The sequence below is a fragment of the Pleurodeles waltl genome, chromosome 2_2 (assembly GCF_031143425.1).
Source record: "Pleurodeles waltl isolate 20211129_DDA chromosome 2_2, aPleWal1.hap1.20221129, whole genome shotgun sequence".
NCBI lineage: Eukaryota > Metazoa > Chordata > Amphibia > Caudata > Salamandridae > Pleurodeles > Pleurodeles waltl.
Genome location: NC_090439.1, coordinates 1104224976 through 1104245362, shown reverse-complemented (window position 1 = coordinate 1104245362; position 20387 = coordinate 1104224976). Strand labels below are relative to the sequence as shown.

General features: G+C 45.3%; 1 protein-coding gene across 1 annotated transcript in view; it reads right to left on the bottom strand.

Moving 5' to 3' along the window:
* Window positions 1-16672: 16672 nt before the first annotated feature.
* The window catches only part of LOC138282888 (ubiquitin carboxyl-terminal hydrolase CYLD-like), a 284328-nt gene continuing 280613 nt past the window's right edge, over window positions 16673-20387 (bottom strand). Inside the window, exon 16 of the mRNA XM_069220892.1 lies at window positions 16673-19246. Within this exon, the coding sequence (XP_069076993.1) occupies window positions 19062-19246 (185 nt within the window). The 3' untranslated portion in view covers window positions 16673-19061. The remainder of the gene's footprint in view (window positions 19247-20387) is intronic.

The window sequence follows — 20387 nt, the reverse complement described above, 5'->3', positions numbered from 1 at the left end:
AGAGCAGGTGTTAAAAGGGGGCTTCCATTATTTATAATGGGCCCCTACGTACTCTGCAGGAGTAGAGCAAAAATGACACTATTGCCCCCTACCCTGTGCCATATTTTAAATACGGCACACACATGGTGGCAGAAGGGGGGGGCGCAAGGAAAGTGGGCAGCGCCGCTTTTCTTAACTCTGCCCCAATGGGTCTGATTTAAAGTTTGGCGGATGGGGTTGCTCTGTCACAAACGGGATGGACATTCCATTCCCTGTATCACGATTCCATTAAATCCTATAGAAATTGTAATATGGCGGACGGACTAACCGTCACGTTTGTGACTCAGGGACGGATTTAGAGTTTGGCGGATGGGATACTATGTCTAGCTGCAGATTCCTTACCGACCCACCCATCCTCCCCACTCTGCAAATGGATTTCTAGTTCAGAGACTTCCCTTTCAGGGCCCTCGATTTGAGACACCAGTGATCAGTGTTCGTCATGGCTCCATGCTTCTGGTGTGGAAAGTCGTAAAAAGAAACTGACTTGGCTCCTGTATAGGAACCGCAACAACATTTCCAGCGCAGACAAAGCTGACGATGGACGCAAAGCCAATCAAAGCTACCTACCAGTGTGCCGTGGTACTGCTCGCGAAAACTCTTCTGGATCCAGTATGATGCCTGGTCAGAATTCACAAATAAGGAAACCTGCAGCTAGATATAGGCCCATATTTGCGCCGCTTTTAGACGCAAAAACGGCGCAAACTCACAAAATGCAATTGTATTTTGCAAGTTTGCGATGCTTTTGCGTAAAAAAATGACGCAAATGCGGCGCTAAGAAAGTATAAATATGGGTCATAGTCTCTACCAGATAAGGCATTACCGAAGGTAAGTTACATTCCTTCGGGATCAGTGCTGGTTCTTGGTGGCGATGGCTCCGTGGCCTCTTCGCCTTATGCATTATCCTTATCTGCAATGCCACAAGGCATATAAAAGCCCTACAATGGAACATCAAAACCTAGTTCTCATAGCACCAGGATTGCCTCGCTGACTCCATTTTATTCCCTCAAGGGAGACAGTTCTTTATCCACAGTGGTGGCTGTTAGACACCAACCTGACTTACAGCAGATCATTCTCCCTTTACCCCCTTACCCCCAGATTCAAAGCTGTGGCATATGCCTTGCTTCTGGGTTTGTCTCTTAGTTCAACTAGGGGAGGTGGAGATCAGAGGCCTTCATTCCTGTTAGAGAAACTGCTCATTATCAGCCTGCTACAGCTTTGGGTGCTCCACATGGCTTACCTGATCTTCCCACATCCCATCAGAGGAAGCCTGGTACAGGTTCTCTTGGACACTACTGCTATGTGGCACCGTAACATGCAGGGCTCAGTGAGGTCCTGGATAGTCTGCACCTCTGAAGATGGGTAGCACAACAGAATGTCTTCTTGGTTGCAAACCACCTGACAGGGTCCCTGAATGCCAGAGTGTACAAACTGAACAGTGTAGTCTGCCAGATCATGAGTGGTGCCTCCATCCCTAGGTGGTGCAGAATGTCATCCAATAATTGGGTTAGCCCTAGTTAGATCACTTTGCCACTTTTGGGAATGTGCAATGTCAGCAGCTTTCAAGAGACTTGTTAGGAGACACATACTGGCTGGAATGGAAGGAGGGACCTATGTAGAGTTTCTCACTGATACCTCTCCTGTCTCTCATCCTGAAGAAGTTTAGGAAAGACAAGGCCCAGGTCTTCTGTGCCTCGAACTGGGACTGGAGACAGTGGTATCCTTGGCTTTTTTAAGCAAGAACATTTGCCATCCAATCAGGCTTCCGCTACAAGAGGTCCTCCTGACTCAGCAGCAGGGTCCTGCACCCAAACATCCACAGCTCCCACCACTTCCAAGCATGTAGATTGAGTGGCAGCAGATGAATACATTTGAATTGCTGACCAAGGTGATGGATGTTATCCTTGGTGTCAGACATCCTTCCCCGAAGGCCATCTACGTTTGGCACTGGGACATATTTTGATGTGGTTCTGAAACAGCGACCCCTTCAAGGCCAAACTTTGTGATGTTTTTTCGTTTGCTCTCTTCTTAGCCCAGCAAGGGTTTTGCAGTGGGCACAGTGTAAGGGTACTTATCAGCCCTTTTGGCCGTTCTGTGTTTACTGGAACAATCTTGTTTAAGTCTCCCGTTGTGATGTGTTTTATTATATGTGTGATACGTTTCCTCCAACTCATTTGTATTGCACCCTTTGGGACCTTAACCTGGCCCACATGTTTCTTATGTGCACACGAATTAAGCCTATGCTCACCAGTTCCTTAAGGCTCTTGATGCTGGATACGAATTTTCTTATCACCATCACATCAGCATGCCACGCCGAGGAATCTGCAGGCACTACACTACCTTCTTTCCACGCAAGTAGTGTTGAGAACATGAGTGGCTTGTCATGACATAATTCCATGTTGGTCAATCTGTTACCTTGGTTGGAGCTTTTCCAACATCGGAATAGGCATAAAATCAAAATCGAACTCAAAACACAGGATGAAGAACACGTGTTTCTTATGCTTATGTTTGTCTGTGCCTTAAATTGGTAGGTAAGAGGTTTCAGCGTATATTGGCAGGTGATCACAATTTAGGGTAAGGATGTGTGAAATTACGCCTGGGAGACATATACCATGCCTCTATAGGTGGTGCAAAATGTGCCATTTCAATGTCACTGCTGATGTCTTGTACTGACATCATTAAACCGTAATTTCCAGCTGTTACTCAGTGTTTATAATTCTGATGTGCCCTAGAAGCACCAATAAAGGCTCATCTGAAGCTTCAAACCCAGTCAGGGCTCCAGGAGGCTTGGTACATTCTCTTGAATGCCCCCTGCCATTGGGGGTGCACAGATTAAAACAATGGATCATGGACTTCCTCTGCAGCTAGTGTGGGTGACCTCCAGTCCATCTGGTTGCTTTTGCCGGAATAGTGCAAGGGTCCTGGTTGCCCCCATGCAAGTGATCAGATGCTCTCAGTGGGCTGGAAAGCTCTGCCAATATCCCAGGCCAGAGATCTGGTGGGGTCTGCTTGGAGTCAATATGATGGATCTCTGTGTTGAAAGGTGCCCTTGGAGAGCTCCTCTGCTTCATCAGGCTGAAAAGGACCTGGGGTCCATACGCTGGACAGTCATGTGGTAAAGTGCCTAGGACGGGTCCTGCAGGTCTGGGGCATGGCTCCTCTGCTTGGGCAGGTGAATAAGCTTTGACTGGGCCATGGTTTAGAGCTTTGTTAGGCCCTGGGGTAGAAGTCCCTGTCCTAGGCTCCATTCTCCAGCCCAACGTGCCATGAAGTGCCCGGGATGGAGGTCCCACAGGCACCAGGTGGGCCTTTCTGCTTGATCCGGTCACAGCTCTGGTTGGTATGGGGGTGGAGGCCCCCTGCAGGGTGGCTACCTGACGTGTCGCAATGTGTCCATGATGGGGTCCCCCCAGGCCCCTGGAATGCTCCTGTTCTTGGCTGGGTTAAGAAACTCTGATTGGGCACTGGGGCAGAGCTTCAGTTGGCTCAGGGTGGTGGAAACCTTTGGTCCTGAACTCCCTTTTCAGGTCCTCTGTATCCCTTAGATTCCAGGACGATGTCCCACAGGGTATTCCCCTGCTTGGCTAGGTGAAAAAGCTCTCCTTGGGCCCCAGGTCAGAGCTTTGGCTTTCCCTGGCCTCCCTTCTTAGGCCCACCTGTGAGGCAACATGCCTGTGATGGACTTCCGCGGCCCCCTGGAGGGCTCCTTGATTCAATATGAAAAGGTGCATTCGGGCCGTGGGTCAGAAATCATTGAGGCTGCCTTCCTGTGCCTTTGGCTCAACTTGGACTCCAGGAATCCAGGGCGGGGACCCCTGGCCCACTCAACAAAAAGCAGAGTCAGATTCATAAGACACTGTGGGCCAGATTTAAGAAGGCCCTAGCACCACCTTAGCTTCATTTTTTTACACTAATGTGGTGTTAGGTTGGCAAAAGCACTGTGCCATATTTACAAAGAGATGCAATGCATGCATTGCACCACTTTGCAAACCCTTGTGGCACATTATGCATGTGCCAGACATAATGTATGCAAGGAGGATGTTCCAGCGTTAGGAGGCCCAGAAAAATGGCGCAGTGGAATCTATCAGATTCCACTGCACCATATCTAGCGTCATTTTCAACACCTGCCTAAGGCAGGTGTTAAAATGAGGCTCCCATCTTTTTCAGTGGGCCTCCTTTCACTTTGCAGGATTAGCATCAATATTTTTGGCACTTATTTTGCAAAGTGCCAAGCTAGCGTCATCTAGGCCATGGTGTGCTGTATCATAAATACAGCGCACACATGATGGCATTGAGGGGTGGGGGGGGGAGGTTGCAATGGGGAGAAAGAAAGAGGCGCATCATGACATGATGCGGCACTTTTCATAAATTTGCCCGTGTGACCAGATGAATGTCTTAAGTCCGGGCATCTGGGCGCTCTTAGCCCAGCCACCTGGTCGCACCTACGATAGGAATGCATGGCTTACCCAATTGACCAGGGTGTCTTGAAGTCCCAATGAGAAGTCATTTGACTCTTTGACCTACTAGAGTCCTGGTTGGGCTCAGATACATTTGCTTGAATGTACCCCTCTGTCACTCTGTGTGCACGGAATACAAGAAAGGCAGTGTCTCTCACAGGCTGCACTGCAAGTCACCTCTTCCCAAAAGTGACCTTGTTACTGGCCTGTCCACCCAGCCCCCAGTGGAGCTTCCACAGCAGACTCCAGAGGGGTCCAAAGGTTAGCACGGCCTGCGACTCCTCATTCCGTCCAGCAGGTGAGGCAACCGATTGATCCTGCCAGTAGCATATGTGTGAACCAAATATTAAGCTATGCTCATATAAGTACACAGAGCTGGTAGAGTGAAACTGAAAATGGCTCATTAAATTAGTTATGTTTCTTTTGATTGATCCAGCTGTTACTTGGATAACTATAGTAACTCTAGAGATAATACATGCTGACGAGTGCACACCTAATGGGATGCATGCAGACCAAACCAAATAGACTTGCCAGGCCACTTTGGTGACTCTAGATAACCTTTGGCCAATCACTCATCCCTGTGACAGTGACAATACATTTGATGTCTGCCCTATCGATGGCTCTTTCTGTGCCTACAGCAGTGACCATGGGTAATGGAGAATCAGGATCTGCTTCTGAAGAGGGATCCTGAGAAACAGCTACAACATCCAAGAAAGCAGCAAGCACACAAATTACCCACTCCAGACTCAGTGACTTAGTGAACAATAACTATACAGGGCTCTTTCAGAGCCGTGTCTGGAATGAGTACACTTCAAATCCTTTAACAAGGATCTGTTGATGGTCAAGTCTAGTTCCAGTAGCTGCTGTCATTCCAAAAACCTGTAGTTGGAAGAGCTAGGGGTTTGCCGCAAGGCACGCTACAATGCATCCCGAGCAGCGGCCTCACGCACCCCCTTAATGCTCTGGACTGAATGACCTCAGGATTCAAAGCGTTTATTATGAGTATTCAAACCAGGCTGGTCACCTGCGTACTTCAGCTAGAAATAATGGGCCTGATTTAGATTTCGGCAGACGGATTACTCTGTCCGTACCCGCCAAAATATAAACACCATAAGGAATTATATCTGTCACTGTTGTTACGGAGTACACCGTTTGCCGAAATCTAAATCAGGCCCAGTGTGTCCAGTTCTATTTTGTTGGTTTTCGGAACTGGGGCCGTGATTGAGCGGACCGGCGGGGGATTCGTACTGTGCCGCTAGAGGTGAAATTCTTGGACAATGCACACCTAAGGACGAGATGACAAAGGAGGCCCTGGGAAGCACTCGGAGACTTAAACCTATGTTAATTCAGCACAACTCCAGGGTAACCTAATCGCATGGCTCCCTGGCTGGGACCCCCTCAGCCCGGGTTTTGAGCGACCAAGGAGCAGCCCATCTCAGGAGGGAGGGCAGTGTGGATTAGAAAGAAATACCTGGGGCCATAAGGTAACCCCGGATCCTCTCTGTGGAGATGCCATGCCACTTGAAGCCAGTATGAACTGTTTTGGTAGGCCAGAGGGAAAGCTGCCCCAGCTGCTGACTTCTATGCATGCACCCGCAGGAGGCAGCGGGTGAGTCACTGACAGTGTGGGGAGAAGCTTGGCTATTCCCCGCTCTGTGCTTCTCACCAAATGAGGGTGAATGGAGGGGGGGAGAGAATTGGGAGGGGAATGAGCCTAATCTGCAGACTCTTGATTTCCAGTGTGGTTGGGACTCCTGTGGGGTGAAACTCCCTCGTTGCCAGGTACATTGGTTGCCCAGTGCCATGAGGCCTGGCTGGGGCTTCAAGATTTGTGCGGTCCCACTCAGCTGCCTGGGAGGGCCGGTGGTGGAGCTGCCTTCCTTTACTGCATGGGAACCACTCACTGGCGGCAAGGTGGGGCTCCTGAGCCAAACACCTGGAAGCACCCTAAGTCATGGAGGCTGACTTCAACAGGAGAAGCCTAATGGGATGCCAGGCTGCCTCACCATGCGGGCAGTGGATGGGCAGTACCAATTTCCTCCTCCACCTACAAGTGGGCAAAAGTTGCCCGTGAGACTTGGTGGGTAAAAGTAACCTGTGACTTGGCTCTTATGTCAAGAAAGAAAGCAGCTAGCAGCAAGAATTATTGCCCGACACATTGGTAATCAGCACTTAAAACGCAACAGCAGGACATACTATCACTCTTTTAACCTCTTCTCACAGTTATAGCAGCCTTTACATCTGAGTGGTTCTGCTGTAACAATCTCCATACCACTAATCTCTGTGAGGAAACATCAACAGAGATAGGCCAAACAAGGTTTCTATCATGGTTGTGACTAGTATAGTGAGAAATCTAACGATCTCAATTCCAGATGGGGTCGTTTATGGATAACAAAAGCTCCGTTAAGATGGAGAAGGAGGTGCTGTCTTTCCCACAAATCATTAATCTCCCTACTGATTTTGTGAACTTTACACCCAGAACTTTGAACAGCAATGAACTGAATCGAGCTGTCGCCGTTTTCACGTCTTTTACTACTCCTTGATAGAACATAAAGATGTGGATAGCTAACATACAGATAACATTTAAAGAACACTTAAGGTGAACTAAGAAAACCTGATGTAGAGTTCACTAAAGATGTTACTTTCGTAGTGATTGATGTTTCAATCAGTTATAAAAACTCACAGGACTCCCTTGAACAAGTGTTTGAAAGTAAATTATCATAGGGAACTATCTCAGGAAATCAACAACTGTTCCGCTGTGAAATATCATGGTTTTATCACAGTTTGTCAGGAAATGTAGCCACAGTATATCAATGTTGCTTCAACTGATCTAGGACTACAGATGTCATTCCCCTTCAAGAACAATGTATGCCTTACTACTATGATGTACACTAAAATGTGCCCAGCAACTGTATATTTGCACTGAGTAGTGTAGGGACAGAGCGCAGGCCTACAGGAGGACACAGGTGCCTCACCCTCCCTGTCCTGAGGGGTGGAGGGATAGAAGCACAATTCCTCACAGGTCAGTAAGATGACCAGGTTAGCTAGAGCGGCCACCTTGTGGGGGCTTAATAGTCGAGGATAAACAGCTTTCAAGGCAGCTCTATGGAGATCGAGGGTTTGGCTTGGTGCTTAACCCTCTCCTTAGTGCCCCAGTCTCCAGGAAAATGGAAGGCACTGACCCAGGGCATCCTAAGCCAATAGACTGTGGTGTCCATCCTTACCCATGGCAGGTGGTGCAGTCCGGGGAGGACGCTCATCCCCGTACATGGTGTGGAGCAGAGACGGGAATTCCATGAAAGCCCAGCCACCAAGCCTGTCCAGGGCACAGACTCGGGAGCAGTCTGAGGCTCCTGAGGGCTTAACAATTCCAGTACTTCCCAGTGAGAGGCAGGTGAATCTATGGCTTTCACCTGGGAGGCCTGGTCCCTGCCGCTCTTCCTTGCCTTATGGGGCAAGGGAGCATCAGACCGGGGAGAAGTCTGGGGCTCCTGCTGGCAGAAAACATCCAGTCATCCACAGTGAAAAACAGCGGAAACCACGACTTTAGCCTTGTCCCTCCAGACTAGGGCTCCAGGCACTGGTCAAGGCCACCTAGCCTGACTGAGGCAGCGTGGCATTGGACCAGGCAGAAGTCTTGAAATCCTGCATGCTGAATAGTCCCAGTAGTACCCAGTAAGAGAGGGGCAAAGCCATGGCTTTTGCCAGGGACTGAGAGGCCCAATCCTCAGATGCTAAGCCTCCTAGTCTGCCCCGGGCAGGGTGGCGACCCTACTGCAACAATTTGCCAGGTTTCTAGTTATTAGCAATTAGCTTGTTCGCTTTAAAATCACATGATGGGTAAAACATTACCAGTGAAGCTTCATTCTCAAGCCAGTCCAACCACTGGACAGGTATGGGTGTGTCTGTTCAATGATCCACATTACCAACCAAGCAAGCCTAATTTAAATAATCTCTACTGCTGACAAAGGGCCATTCTCTCTCTGTTGGTTGATATGGAAAATGTCACTTACCCAGTGTACATCTGTTCGTGGCATGTTGCGCTGCAGATTCACATGCTGTGCACTGTTCCTGCCATCTAGTTTTGGTCTCAGGGTGTTACAAGTTGTTTTTCTTCGAAGAAGTCTTTTCGAGTCACGGGACCGAGTGACTCCTCCCTTTCAGCTCCATTGCGCATGGGCGTCGACTCCATCTTAGATTGTTTTCCCCGCATAGGGTGAGGTAGGAGTTGTTAAAGTAAGGATACTAGAGGTGCCCATGCAATGGAGTAGATATGTATGTACATAGTGTGTAGTAAAGGAATATTTATTTACATATTTACAATTTACATGCAACTAAAATGGCTACAGGCTCCCGGGGAGGTGGGAGGGCGCATGTGAATCTGCAGCGCAACATGCCACGAACAGATGTACCCTGGGTAAGTGACATTTTCCGTTCGATGGCATGTGTAGCTGCAGATACACATGCTGTGCACAGACTACAAAGCAGTAATCCTCCCAAAAGCGGTGGTCAGCCTGTAGGAGTTGAAGTTGTCTGAAATAATGTTCTTAATACAGCCTGTCCTACTGTGGCTTGTTGTGTTGCTAAAAACATCTACACAGTAATGCTTAGTAAATGTATGGGGTGTAGACCAGGTGGCTGCCTTACAAATCTCTGTCATTGGTATATTACCAAAAAAAAAGCCATTGTGGCGCCTTTCTTTCTAGTGGAGTGTGCCCTTGGTGTAATGGGTAATTCTCTTTTAGCTTTAAGGTAACAGGTCTGAATGCATTTGACTATCCATCTGGCAATGCCCTGTTTGGATATAGGGTTACCTGCATGGGGTTTTTGGAAAGCTACGAACAATTGTTTTGTTTTACGAAATTGTTTTGTTCTGTCAATGTAATACATTAGCGCTCTTTTTATGTCTAATGTATGCAATGCTCTTTCTGCTTCTGAGTGTTTGTGGAACGAAGACTGGGAGTTCAACAGTTTGGTTTAGATGAAACAGTGATATGACTTGGTAAAAATTGTGGATTTGTACAAAGAACCACTTTATGTTTATGTATTTGTATAAAGGGTTCTTGGATAGCAAATGCTTGCATTTCGCTAACTCTTCGTAGTGAAGTGATGGCTATTAGAAAGGCTACTTTCCAAGTCAAGAATTGAGTCGTGTTAGCACAATATTAAGATTCCACGAAGGGACTGGTGGTGTCCTTCGGGGTATGATTCTTTTTAGTCCTTCCATAAAGGCTTTAATAACTGGGATTCTAAAAAGCGATTTTGTATGTTTAATCTGCAGATAAGCAGATATTGCAGTGAGATGGATTTTAATGGAAGAAAAAGCTAGATTTGATTTTTGTAAGTGTAGTAAATAACTTACAATGTTTTGTATGGAGGCGTTTAGCGGCGTAATTTGATTAGCCTGGCAGTAGAAAACAAACCTTTTCCATTTATTAGCATAACAATGCCTTGTTGTGGGTTTTCTTACTTGTTTAATGACCTCCATACACTCTTTTGAGAGGTTTAGATATCCGAATTCTAATACTTCAAGAGCCAGATTGCTAGGTTGATCGATGCTGGATTCGAGTGTCTGATCTGTTGTTTGTGTTGTGTTAACAGATCTGGTCTGTTTGGTAGTTTGATGTGCGGTACTACCGAGAAGTCCAACAGTGTGGTATACCACGATTGGCGAGCCCACGTTGGTGCTATGAGTATTAGTTTGAGTTTGTTTTGACTCAGTTTGTTGACCAGAAAAGGAATGAGCAGGAGAGGGGGGAAAAGCCTAAGCAAATATCCCTGACCAGCTGATCCATAGAGCATTGCCCTTGGACTGAGGGTATGGGTATCTGGTCACGAAGTTTTGGCATTTTGCTTTTTCTTTTGTTGCAAACAGATCTATGTTTGGTGTCCCCCAGCGGTAGACGTGACCTTGTAGAATCTGGGGATGTATTTCCCACTCGTGAGTTTGCTGGTGATCTCGACTGAGATTGTTGGCTAACTGGTTGTGAATGCCTGGTATATATTGTGCTATCAGGCGAATGTTGTTGTGAATTGCCCACTGCCAATTTTTTTGTGCTAGGATACACAGCTGTGACAAGTGCGTCCCCCCGTTTGTTTAAAGAATACATTGTTGTCATAATGTCTGTCTTGACAAGAATGTGTTTGTGGGCTAGAAGGGGCTGAAAGGCTTTTAATGCTAGAAAGACTGCTAGCAGTTCTAAGTGATTTATGTGAAGTTGTTTTTGTTGACTGTCCCATTGACCTTGTATACTGTGATTGTTGAGGTGTGCTCCCCACCCAATCATGGAGGCGTCTGTTGTGATAATGGCGTAAGGCACTGGGTCTTGAAAAGGCCACCCCTTGTTTAAATTTACAGGGTTCCACCATTGAAGCGAAGAGTGTGTTTGGCGGTCTATCAACACTAGATCTTGGAGTTGACCCTGTGCCTGCGTCCATTGTTTTGCTAGGCACTGCTGTAAGGGCCGCATGTGTAGTCTTGCGTTTGGGACAATAGCTATGCTTGAGGACATCATGCCTAGTAGTTTCATCACAAACCTGACCGTGTATTGTTGGTTTGGTTGCATGCTTGATCATATTTTGAAACGACTGGACTCTTTGTGGACTTGGACTGGCAATTGCTCTTTGTGTGTTGAGTGTTGCTCCCAAGTATTATTGTATTTGGGATGGTTGTAAATGTGATTTTTGGTAATTTATAGAAAACCCTAGTTTGTGCAGAGTATCTATTACATATTGAGTGTGCATTTGACATTGTTGTTGAGTGTTGGCTTTTATTAGCCAATCGTCTAGATACAGGAATACGTGCATGTGATGTCTCCTTATATGAGCTGCTACTACAGCTAGGCATTTTGTAAATACCCTGGGGGCCATTGTTATTCCGAATGGCAACACTTTGAATTGGTAAAGTTTGCCTTGTATTACAAACCTGAGGTATTTCCTGTGAGATGGATGGATGGGTATGTGAAACTACGCATCTTTTAGATCCAGTGTTGTCATGTATTCCCTTTGTTTTAGTAAAGGGACTATGTCCTGTAGTGTTACCATGTGAAAATGATCTGATTTGATGAAGAGGTTCAGTGTTCTGAGATCTAAGATAGGCCTTAACGTTTTGTCTTTCTTTGGGATAAGGATACAGGGAGTAAACCCAAGTTCCTTTCTTATGATAAGGTACTAGTTCTATGGCTTCTTTTGCTAGTAGTGCTTGGAACTCTATTTGTAATAGGTCTAAGTGTTCTATTGACATTCTGTGCGTTCTTGGGGGAACATCTGGAGGGAATCTTGTGAACTCTATGCAGTAACCATGTTGGATAATTGATAGAACCCACGTATCCTTGGTAATGTGTGTCCAATTGTGGTGGTATTTTGTTAATCTCCCCCCCCCCCCCCACTGGTGATGTGTTGGGGAAGTGTGACACTGAAGTCACTGCTTGCTACCAGGGGTTTGTTTGGCCGGCTGGAATTTCCCTTTTCCTCTTGGGAACTGTCCTCTGTAGGAACCACGAAAACCCCCTCTCTGGTACTGAGACTGGTAAGTAAGTGGGTTTTGTTTGGGAGGTGGATGGTTCTGAGGGTTGCTGTCTAAACCCTCCCCTAAACTATGGTGTCCTAAATGTTCCCCTGTATTGAGAGGAGTAGAGCGCGCCCATGGCTTTGGCCGTGTCCGTGTCCTTTTTCATTTTTTCTATTGCGGTGTCCACTTCCGGCCCGAATAGCTGATGTTGATTAAACAGCATATTTAATACCGCCTGCTGTATCTCTGGTTTAAACCCAGAACTTCGCAGCCATGCATGCCTCCTAATTGTTACTGCTGTATTCACAGTCCACGCCGCCGTATCAGCAGAGTCTAGGGCCAAGCGGATCTGGTTGTTTGATATGGCCTGTTCTTCTTCAACCACTTGATGGGCATGTTTTTGAGGCTCTTTGGGTAGGTGCTGGATGATGTCTTGCATCTCGTCCCAGTGTGCTCGGTCGTAGCGGGCAAGGAGGGCTTGTGAGTTAGCAATTCGCCACTGATTGGCTGCTTGCGATGCCACTCTTTTCCCTGCCGCATCAAATTTATGACTTTCCTTATCAGGGGGTGGCGCATCCCCTGATGACTGAATTTGCCCTTTTCCTTGCAGCCCCCACAACCACTGAGTCCGGAGGGAGCTGTTGTGTAATAAACACAGGGTCTGACAGGGGCGGTTTAGATTTCTTTTCGACCCTTGGCGTGATGGCTCTCCCTTTTACTGGTTCTTGGAAAACCTGCTGTGCGTGTTTAAGCATGCCCGGTAACATTGGCAGACTTTGGTACGATGCATGCGTGGATGCCAGAGTGTTAAACAGGAAGTCATCCTCCCCCGGTTCTGAGTGCATTGTTACGTTGTGAAATGTTGCTGCTCTGGCCAGTACCTGCGTGTAGGATGTACTGTCCTCTGGTGGTGAAGGTTTTGTTGGATAACACTCTGGGCTGTTGTCCAAAACTGGTGGGTCGTATAGATCCCTTGGGTCCGCATCGTCTGGAGTCATCCCAGTATGTGTGGGTGACTGTGCCATTGGTGTACCCACTGGTGACAACTGTGGTGATTGAAGTGGGGAAGTTTGTGGTGAGAAATGTGGGGGTGGCGACCTTTCTCTAACCACTTTGGCTTTTGGTTGCATCTCAGTCTCATGAAAAGCCAGTTTTCTTTTGGACTTGAGCAGAGGGATGGTTTGTATCTTCCCTGTGTCTTTCTGGATTTCTAACCTTTGCTGAGTTTGGTCATGTTCTTCTAAATCCAATTCCTGCTCAAATCTGTGTCTTTCTTTGAGCTGTAGAGAGAGCCCCTACTCTTCCGTGTAGGAAGTCTTTTTCGGCTCCAAAGGCGTTTTTTTTGGTACCGAAACCCCGATGGAAATGGTCGGTCTCGGTTCCGATAGGCTTTTTCGAGGTTTGCTCGACTCGATGCCGACTCTTTTCGGTGCCGGTTTCTCGACCCGAGTCGGAAGTCTTCGGCAATATTTTGGCCTTTTTCGGTGCCGATGTTACTTGGTCACCGTCTTTTCTGTGGGTCGAGCCATGGCCTTCCGGCAGTGGCGTCCCCAAGGCCTTTTGTTTTTTTACCTGACCTGGGCTGTGGGACGGGGCAGGTGTACTCACTGTTTGCGCCGCCGTCGGTGGTCGATTTCCATCGGATTCATCCGAGTCTGAACCCTGAATGGATATTCGCATTTCTTCTTCTTCGACGTCGAGATGTTGTGTCTGCTTCGACTGTAACTGTCTTGTGCGTCGATCTCTTAAGGTCTTCTTGGATCGAAACGCTCTGCAGGCCTCATAAGTATCCTCTCTGTGTTCGGGTGATAAACACAGGTTACAGGCCCGATGCTGGTCTATGTAAGGATACTTGGTGTGACACTTCGGACAGAAACGGAAGGTGGTCCGGTCCATTAGTCTTCGACGAAGGGTGTGGTCGGGCCGACCAGGCCTTGGTTAAGTGCGGAAGCTCCAAAGGGCTGCCGAAGCAGTCTTGTTGTCGGTGCCGATATGATGTAACTAAACCGGTCCTGAACGCAAACAATACCAACGAATTTCGATGATTTTCAAAGTTTTACCGATTCGAATTACGGAGCGAAGAGGAACACGTCAGAACCCAATGGCGGAAAGAAAACAATCTAAGATGGAGTCAACGCCCATGCGCAATGGAGCCGAAAGGGAGGAGTCACTAGGTCTTCCGACTCGAAAAGACTTCTTCGAAGAAAAACAACTTGTAACACTCCGAGCCCAACACTAGATGGCAGGAACAGTGCACAGCATGTGTATCTGCAGCTACACATGCCATTGAACATATCTATATACATATCTCTCTCTCTCTCTCTTCCCCCCCCTCCCCCCTCCCCTTTGTGCTGTGTGTGAGGGGGCACTAGCATCAGTGTCATGCTGTAGGCAGACAATGGATGCATGAGAGATGTTGGTCTGTGCTGGACAATGACCGCTCATAGGACCACAGTGTTTAAATCCTGCATACTTCTAAAGTAACATTCTGAAGAACAAGAATTCTGTATTCTAGAAAATGAACACAATTAAATATAAATGGCAAACATGCTCAAGGAAAGTTCAGTTTGTGGCCCACAGAAAAAGCAACTGATCCCGCAGCTGCCTAAAGTGCATATTACTTTACATGACCCTACACAACACAAAGAACCCCAACAAAAACAAATTATAAAAAAAACTGGAGCTCCGTCTGAAAAGTTCACATGAAGGTTGTAGTCAGGAGATTAAACTAGCCTCCACTTGAACCATACCTCTATACACACACATGAAGCAGGGAAATACGACCCTTCTCAAGAGATGTCTTCAACCTTTCTCCCTCCTTCCATTGGTCTATCCTTTCGACCTTTCAGCTTTTTAACCATCTGCCAAAGCCTTCACCTGATCATCCACACATCCAGCAATACCATACTTTTCTTTCTTCAATCTAGCCATCCTTGCACCCTTTCAAATATATACACCCATCAATATATCCATCCTTTTACTCTGCCTTCCATCTTTTCACTGATCTATCATTTCTTCCATCCCTAAATACTTTCACCTTTCCATCCTTTGTCTTCCATCAGCCCTTCCATCTAACCATCCTTACACCCACTCTTTCACCCTTCCTTCCACTATTCCATTCCAACTTTATTTCCTTCTATTTGTTTCTTTCCTTCCTTTCACCCGGCCTTCCTCCTCCCATTATTTCTGTCCCCATTTATTCTACCCGACATTTTATTCCAACTTAACTTTTTCATTCTAACCTTTTCATACTTGTTCTTTCTATGTGTACCTCTTTTTATATTTCGCTGCTGTTTTCATTAGTTCTCTGTGTCCGTTTCCTTCACTGATCGCATCGGCCTGCGATGTTATTCCCTAACAGTGTCATATAGAAGCATTTGGTGTGCAAACCGGCAGAAGGAAGAGGCCCATGGGCAACTCAAAGTTAGGGTGAGGCCCAGTGAAGCAGCCCATTGGGCCTAATGGAATCCTGTGCTTAAGCTGCTAGAGTTAGACCCGTCTAGCATCAAAATTTTGGAGCCATTTTTAAGAAGTGGCAAACCACCTTGCGTCAATAAGATGCAAGGTAGACGTTCCCTTCCTAAAAATGACGCTAGCCCCCAGCGCCATATTTAACACCTGACGCTAAAACGACAGGCAAAAGTGGGAGGCGGACCTAAATAATGGTGCTAAGCCCGCTTAGCGCCATTATTTAACATCTGGTCAGACCAGGCGTTAATGTGCAGGTAGGCCCATTTTCATGGGGAAACACCATGGAATGGGCACAAAGATGCCCACCCCAACCCCCAGCATCACCACCACCCACACCACAGGGACACTACAGGAGAAGGAAGCCCATCCCAGATTAGTTGCAGGTAAATATATGTGTTGTTTGCCATTGGGGGCCCCTTACACGGGCCCCCCCTGGCTGGTACTGGGTATGTAGGGCTTGCCCAGTGGACACTGATCCCCTGTGGTGGGCATTGGGGTAGTGGTAATGACTCCTGTCTATACTTAGACAGGAGTCATTATTTGGCTGCTTGTGCGTCAGAAAATGACATTAGGCTGACTAGCGGCATAATATTTGCCGCTAATCAGCCTACCGTCATTCTTAACCTACTAGCGCCATTTCCCTTAACGCCATCCCTCACCGGCTTGCATTTTTTTTGAGACACTAGCCATTCCTTAGCACTATCGTGCATCATTTTTTAAATATAGAGCACGGATGGCGTTAGCACGCGTTAAGAAAAATGACGCACAACTGTGTTAGCGCAGTTGTGAGCCATTTTTCGTAAATATGGGCCTAAGAAGGTTATTTACCATTGTTTTGCACAGGTGCTTGCTCTGACCCATGGGTGCAGCACCAAGTTGTACAGCACTGTGCAAGCATCAACGCAATCTTTTTGTCTTATATATCAGTAATAACTCTGCCAAACCCGAACAGAAAACCATTTGGTCTGCAGTCAGTGATGCTTTCTGTGCACTGTCCTGTAAACCACACTGCCATGTTACCAGTGGGGGCTCTGTGGAAGTTAGAACAGATAGAAACAAGTATGCAAATCGTGGTTTCATTGTGCCCAGTGAGGTCCAAACACCAATCTATCCATTTGAAGACAGACAAGCCTTGTTTATGTTGTAAATGCAATAGTGAAAGTCTTAAAATACTACAAATCAAAACTGACTAGAAAGATCTCTGAAGACACTGGTGTATTTTCAACAGTCAGTTAAAACATAAAACAACAATGTCCCCAAAAGCTGCAAACAGAATTGCAACCTACCACATCAAAAAACCAGTCAAATCTTCTGTAAAATACAGACAGGCCCCTGAAGAGAATCAACTTTAAAAAATGTATATTAGTAGAAAAATATTTTTGCTTAATAAAATTGAGATATTTCTGTAGAAAGCATATTAAATAACCTTTATATGACTTTCTATACAGTGTGCTTGTAATTATAAAAGAAAATACAGACACAAGCAGGCTTGCAGTGACCTGTGTACATTCCAAGACTGAAATGTAAGAAACAGGCTGTGATTATATCTTGCTCTCCCTCGATTCCTTGGGCCGAAATAAGCATATATTTCATTCTGTACTTAATGAAAGCAAAAACACTTTTCTGAGGCGGTGAGAGAAGTAGACCCTCACAAGGTCCAGAGTATCAAATATAGGAAACAATTCAGTATCTTCGTGCCCTATGCACGCAGAAAGAGAGACGGGGTGGCATATGGAAATCAACAAATAATTTAAAAAATATCAGGAAATATTCTCAAGTAAATAAGAAATAAAATAATCTGGTGTACCTGAAAATAGGTATCAAAATGGAAATGTCCCTTCAAGAAAGAGCAGAATAGGCTCACTAGCTGGGTGGTGTGTTAGAAATAGAGACCAACCTAAAACAAAACAAGGAAGGAAACCGCAGATTACCTGGGGCCGTATTACATACAGTGCCCCAGGGGTGCAGCAGGCATGGGAGCCTGTTCTGTGGGCCCTCTGGGCACTGTATTGTTACAGAAGGAGTTGCAGGCGCTTGTGCAGTATCTTCTGTAATACACACAACACTATCTTAAGAGGGTGGCTCCTTCATTTGCACAAGGCAGAGCCACGCCCCGTGTAAATGAGAATAATTTTGCCTCTGCTCCTGGGCCATATAGCACAGAAGCAAAGAGACTGTCAGGAGATGCACTGAATGGATGACGAAGGCATTGCACCCTCAGAGAGGGAAAAGGGTGTATCATGGACTTCCGAGACACCCCCTGCAGGCAGATCTAGTCACTGCACCAGCGGGGTGTTCTCTATCCACTACTTTGAAGTGTAGACTGGGTGCTGCCTGCACTGTAAAAAGCAGAAAGGTTCGTTCAGAATGCTGCTCCACATTTCACTAAGGCCCATATTTATACTTTCTTAGCGCCGCATTAGTGTCATTTTTTGACGCACAAGTGGTGCAAACTTACAAAATACAATTGTATTTTGTAAGTTTGCACCACTTTTGTGTCAAAAAGCAGCGCAAATGCAGTGCTAAAAAAGTATAAATATGGGCCTAATGTTCTCTCCCGGAGCAGGTGTGAGTTTGTGGCTGCACTGAGAAAGCACATTATATGTAATGGGGCGCACTAGCCCTGTTTGCGCGGGCACACCTTGGTAAAGCTATGCCGCAGAAAAACAGGGATAGTGCAGAAAGTTTACAAACAAAAAGCTTTTTGTAGATAGATAACTACAAGGCAGCCAAGATATGAGAGAGGGGAATTCTGAACAGAGACAACTAATAATTAGCAATATTATGAGGCATCAGCGAGATACGTTCAAGAGTGAAATACCACAAGAACAGCATAAATATAGGGAGTCACATTTGAAAAAGATAGAGAGAGAAGGAAAGGGACAAACAGTGAAGAAACTAGAGTCAAACAGTGGGAAACCATTCCACAGCAGAGGCTCACTCAAGAAAAAGATAACTGTGAAAAGAAAAATGTGATTGAATTGATAAAATGATAAGAGATAGAAAAAGGAGAGTTGGAAGAAGTAAAAGATAAGGCTTTTGAAAAGTACAGAATAAATAGTGAAAATCGTTTGATTAAAAACTAAGCAATAATGTGAAGAAAGATGAAACGCAGACACAAAGTTAGGGAAAACAGAATTACAACAATATAAAAAGAAAAATACATTAAAACAGTCTGTTAACATTTTAAGCAAAGGAGTTACACAAAAACCCTCACCAAGGAAAAGTCACAATAAATAATTCAAAGTTTGAAAAAGGGCAGACGATGTGGTAAAGAACAAATTTAAAAAAAAAAGAGGAAGCAGAATGAATGAATATGAGAAAGGGAAGATTACATTGTATGCTATACAGTAGGTGTATTAAAAAGTGCAAATCTAATTTCGAATCCTCCCGGACCTTCACAAAAATCTTTAAATATTATAATAGAGTCACTGGGGAACATTTAAGCCTCTACAAGACAACTTATTAGAGTGGCATGCTCTGACTGCACCCAAAATGGAACTACTGTTGTTTGTGATATTTCTTTTTGCCTTATCCTATGATTGTAAGTCAAACAGATTAGCTGTCAGGCTGATAACCAGGCCAAATTATTTATAAAGTTCCATCTTCTTGCTCTGGTACATGTACATATAGGCATCACAGAACAGACGTTTAGCCACGCCTTCCATATCTCGAGGCCTCTTCTCTGCCAACTCAGCTACTGGTGACTCCAGATATTTTGCCACTTCAGGACACAGGGTGACCATTGGAATATTGTAACCATCATCATCACCTGTTTCAAGGAAAATGAAAGCAGAGAAATGGATTTTACCAAGCTTTCAAGAAAGTTTTTTTTTTTATTAAGGAGAAGATGACAAAACACAAATGTAGATTTTGTATACACTGTACGTAGCTCATAATTATTATAAAAGTGTTCATAGCAAAGCATTTCATAGAGGTAGGCACACTCCATTATAAACAAAAAACTGCAAATAAAAAGAATAGTCAGTGTATCAGTTCTTATCAGTGAACTTTATTAGTCGTCCCCAGTTCTTAATAAATTTATTTGTGTACCACAGGATCTTTAGCGTGCTGTTTTGCCACCTCAAGTTCATAACAACGGTAGGATAACGGGCTCCATTTATCAAAGCTTGGTGACAAGGGATTAATCCAGTCTATAGCAATGCACAAGTAGGTTAAACAGAAAAAAATACTCTTACGAGGTACTGTCTTCCTTACCTTGCATAACTGTTTGAAGTGGTTTAACAAATTAAATTATACCATAAATTCCAAGACGGCTAGTATAACCATGGACCAGAGATCTTTCAATCATATATTGCTGAACAAACATCTGTAAGGCATTGGCACAAACCTGGATGTATTATAGTATAAGATATTTCAAAAAATTTCCTTTTTGCTGACGTCCATTCCAAATTTCTCAGACTGTTTAGCAGGCAAGTTACCTAAGCTATCATCGTGTGTGTTGCTGCAAAATTGAAGTTCTCGAATTTACACAGTAATCATGTGCCTGTCTGAGCAATTTAATTAATTCTATTTTACACACATCCAGATCTACCCTCACCTGCAAATATTTAAAGAAATTAGCCCAGGTCAAACTATACTCTATCTGCAAATGAAAGAAAGACCTAATTATCCCATTCTTACCCATTTCTGGCCAATGAACTATACCTGGAAATTATGGGTTGCCCCAGAGACGAGTATAGAAATTGATTATTAGAATATCAAACTATCTAACCCATTTATCCCAGATGTTTTTTAACCATTTTTATGAACTTGAACTGTACTCTCCTAAAATACGTGGGGCTGAGAGTGCTCTAAAACAAAACAACTTGCTTTTGTGCCAAGACTAAGTTGGAACATAACTGATAAATGTCCTTGAGAGTCCTCAGCAATTAATGATGAAATGTGTTGTG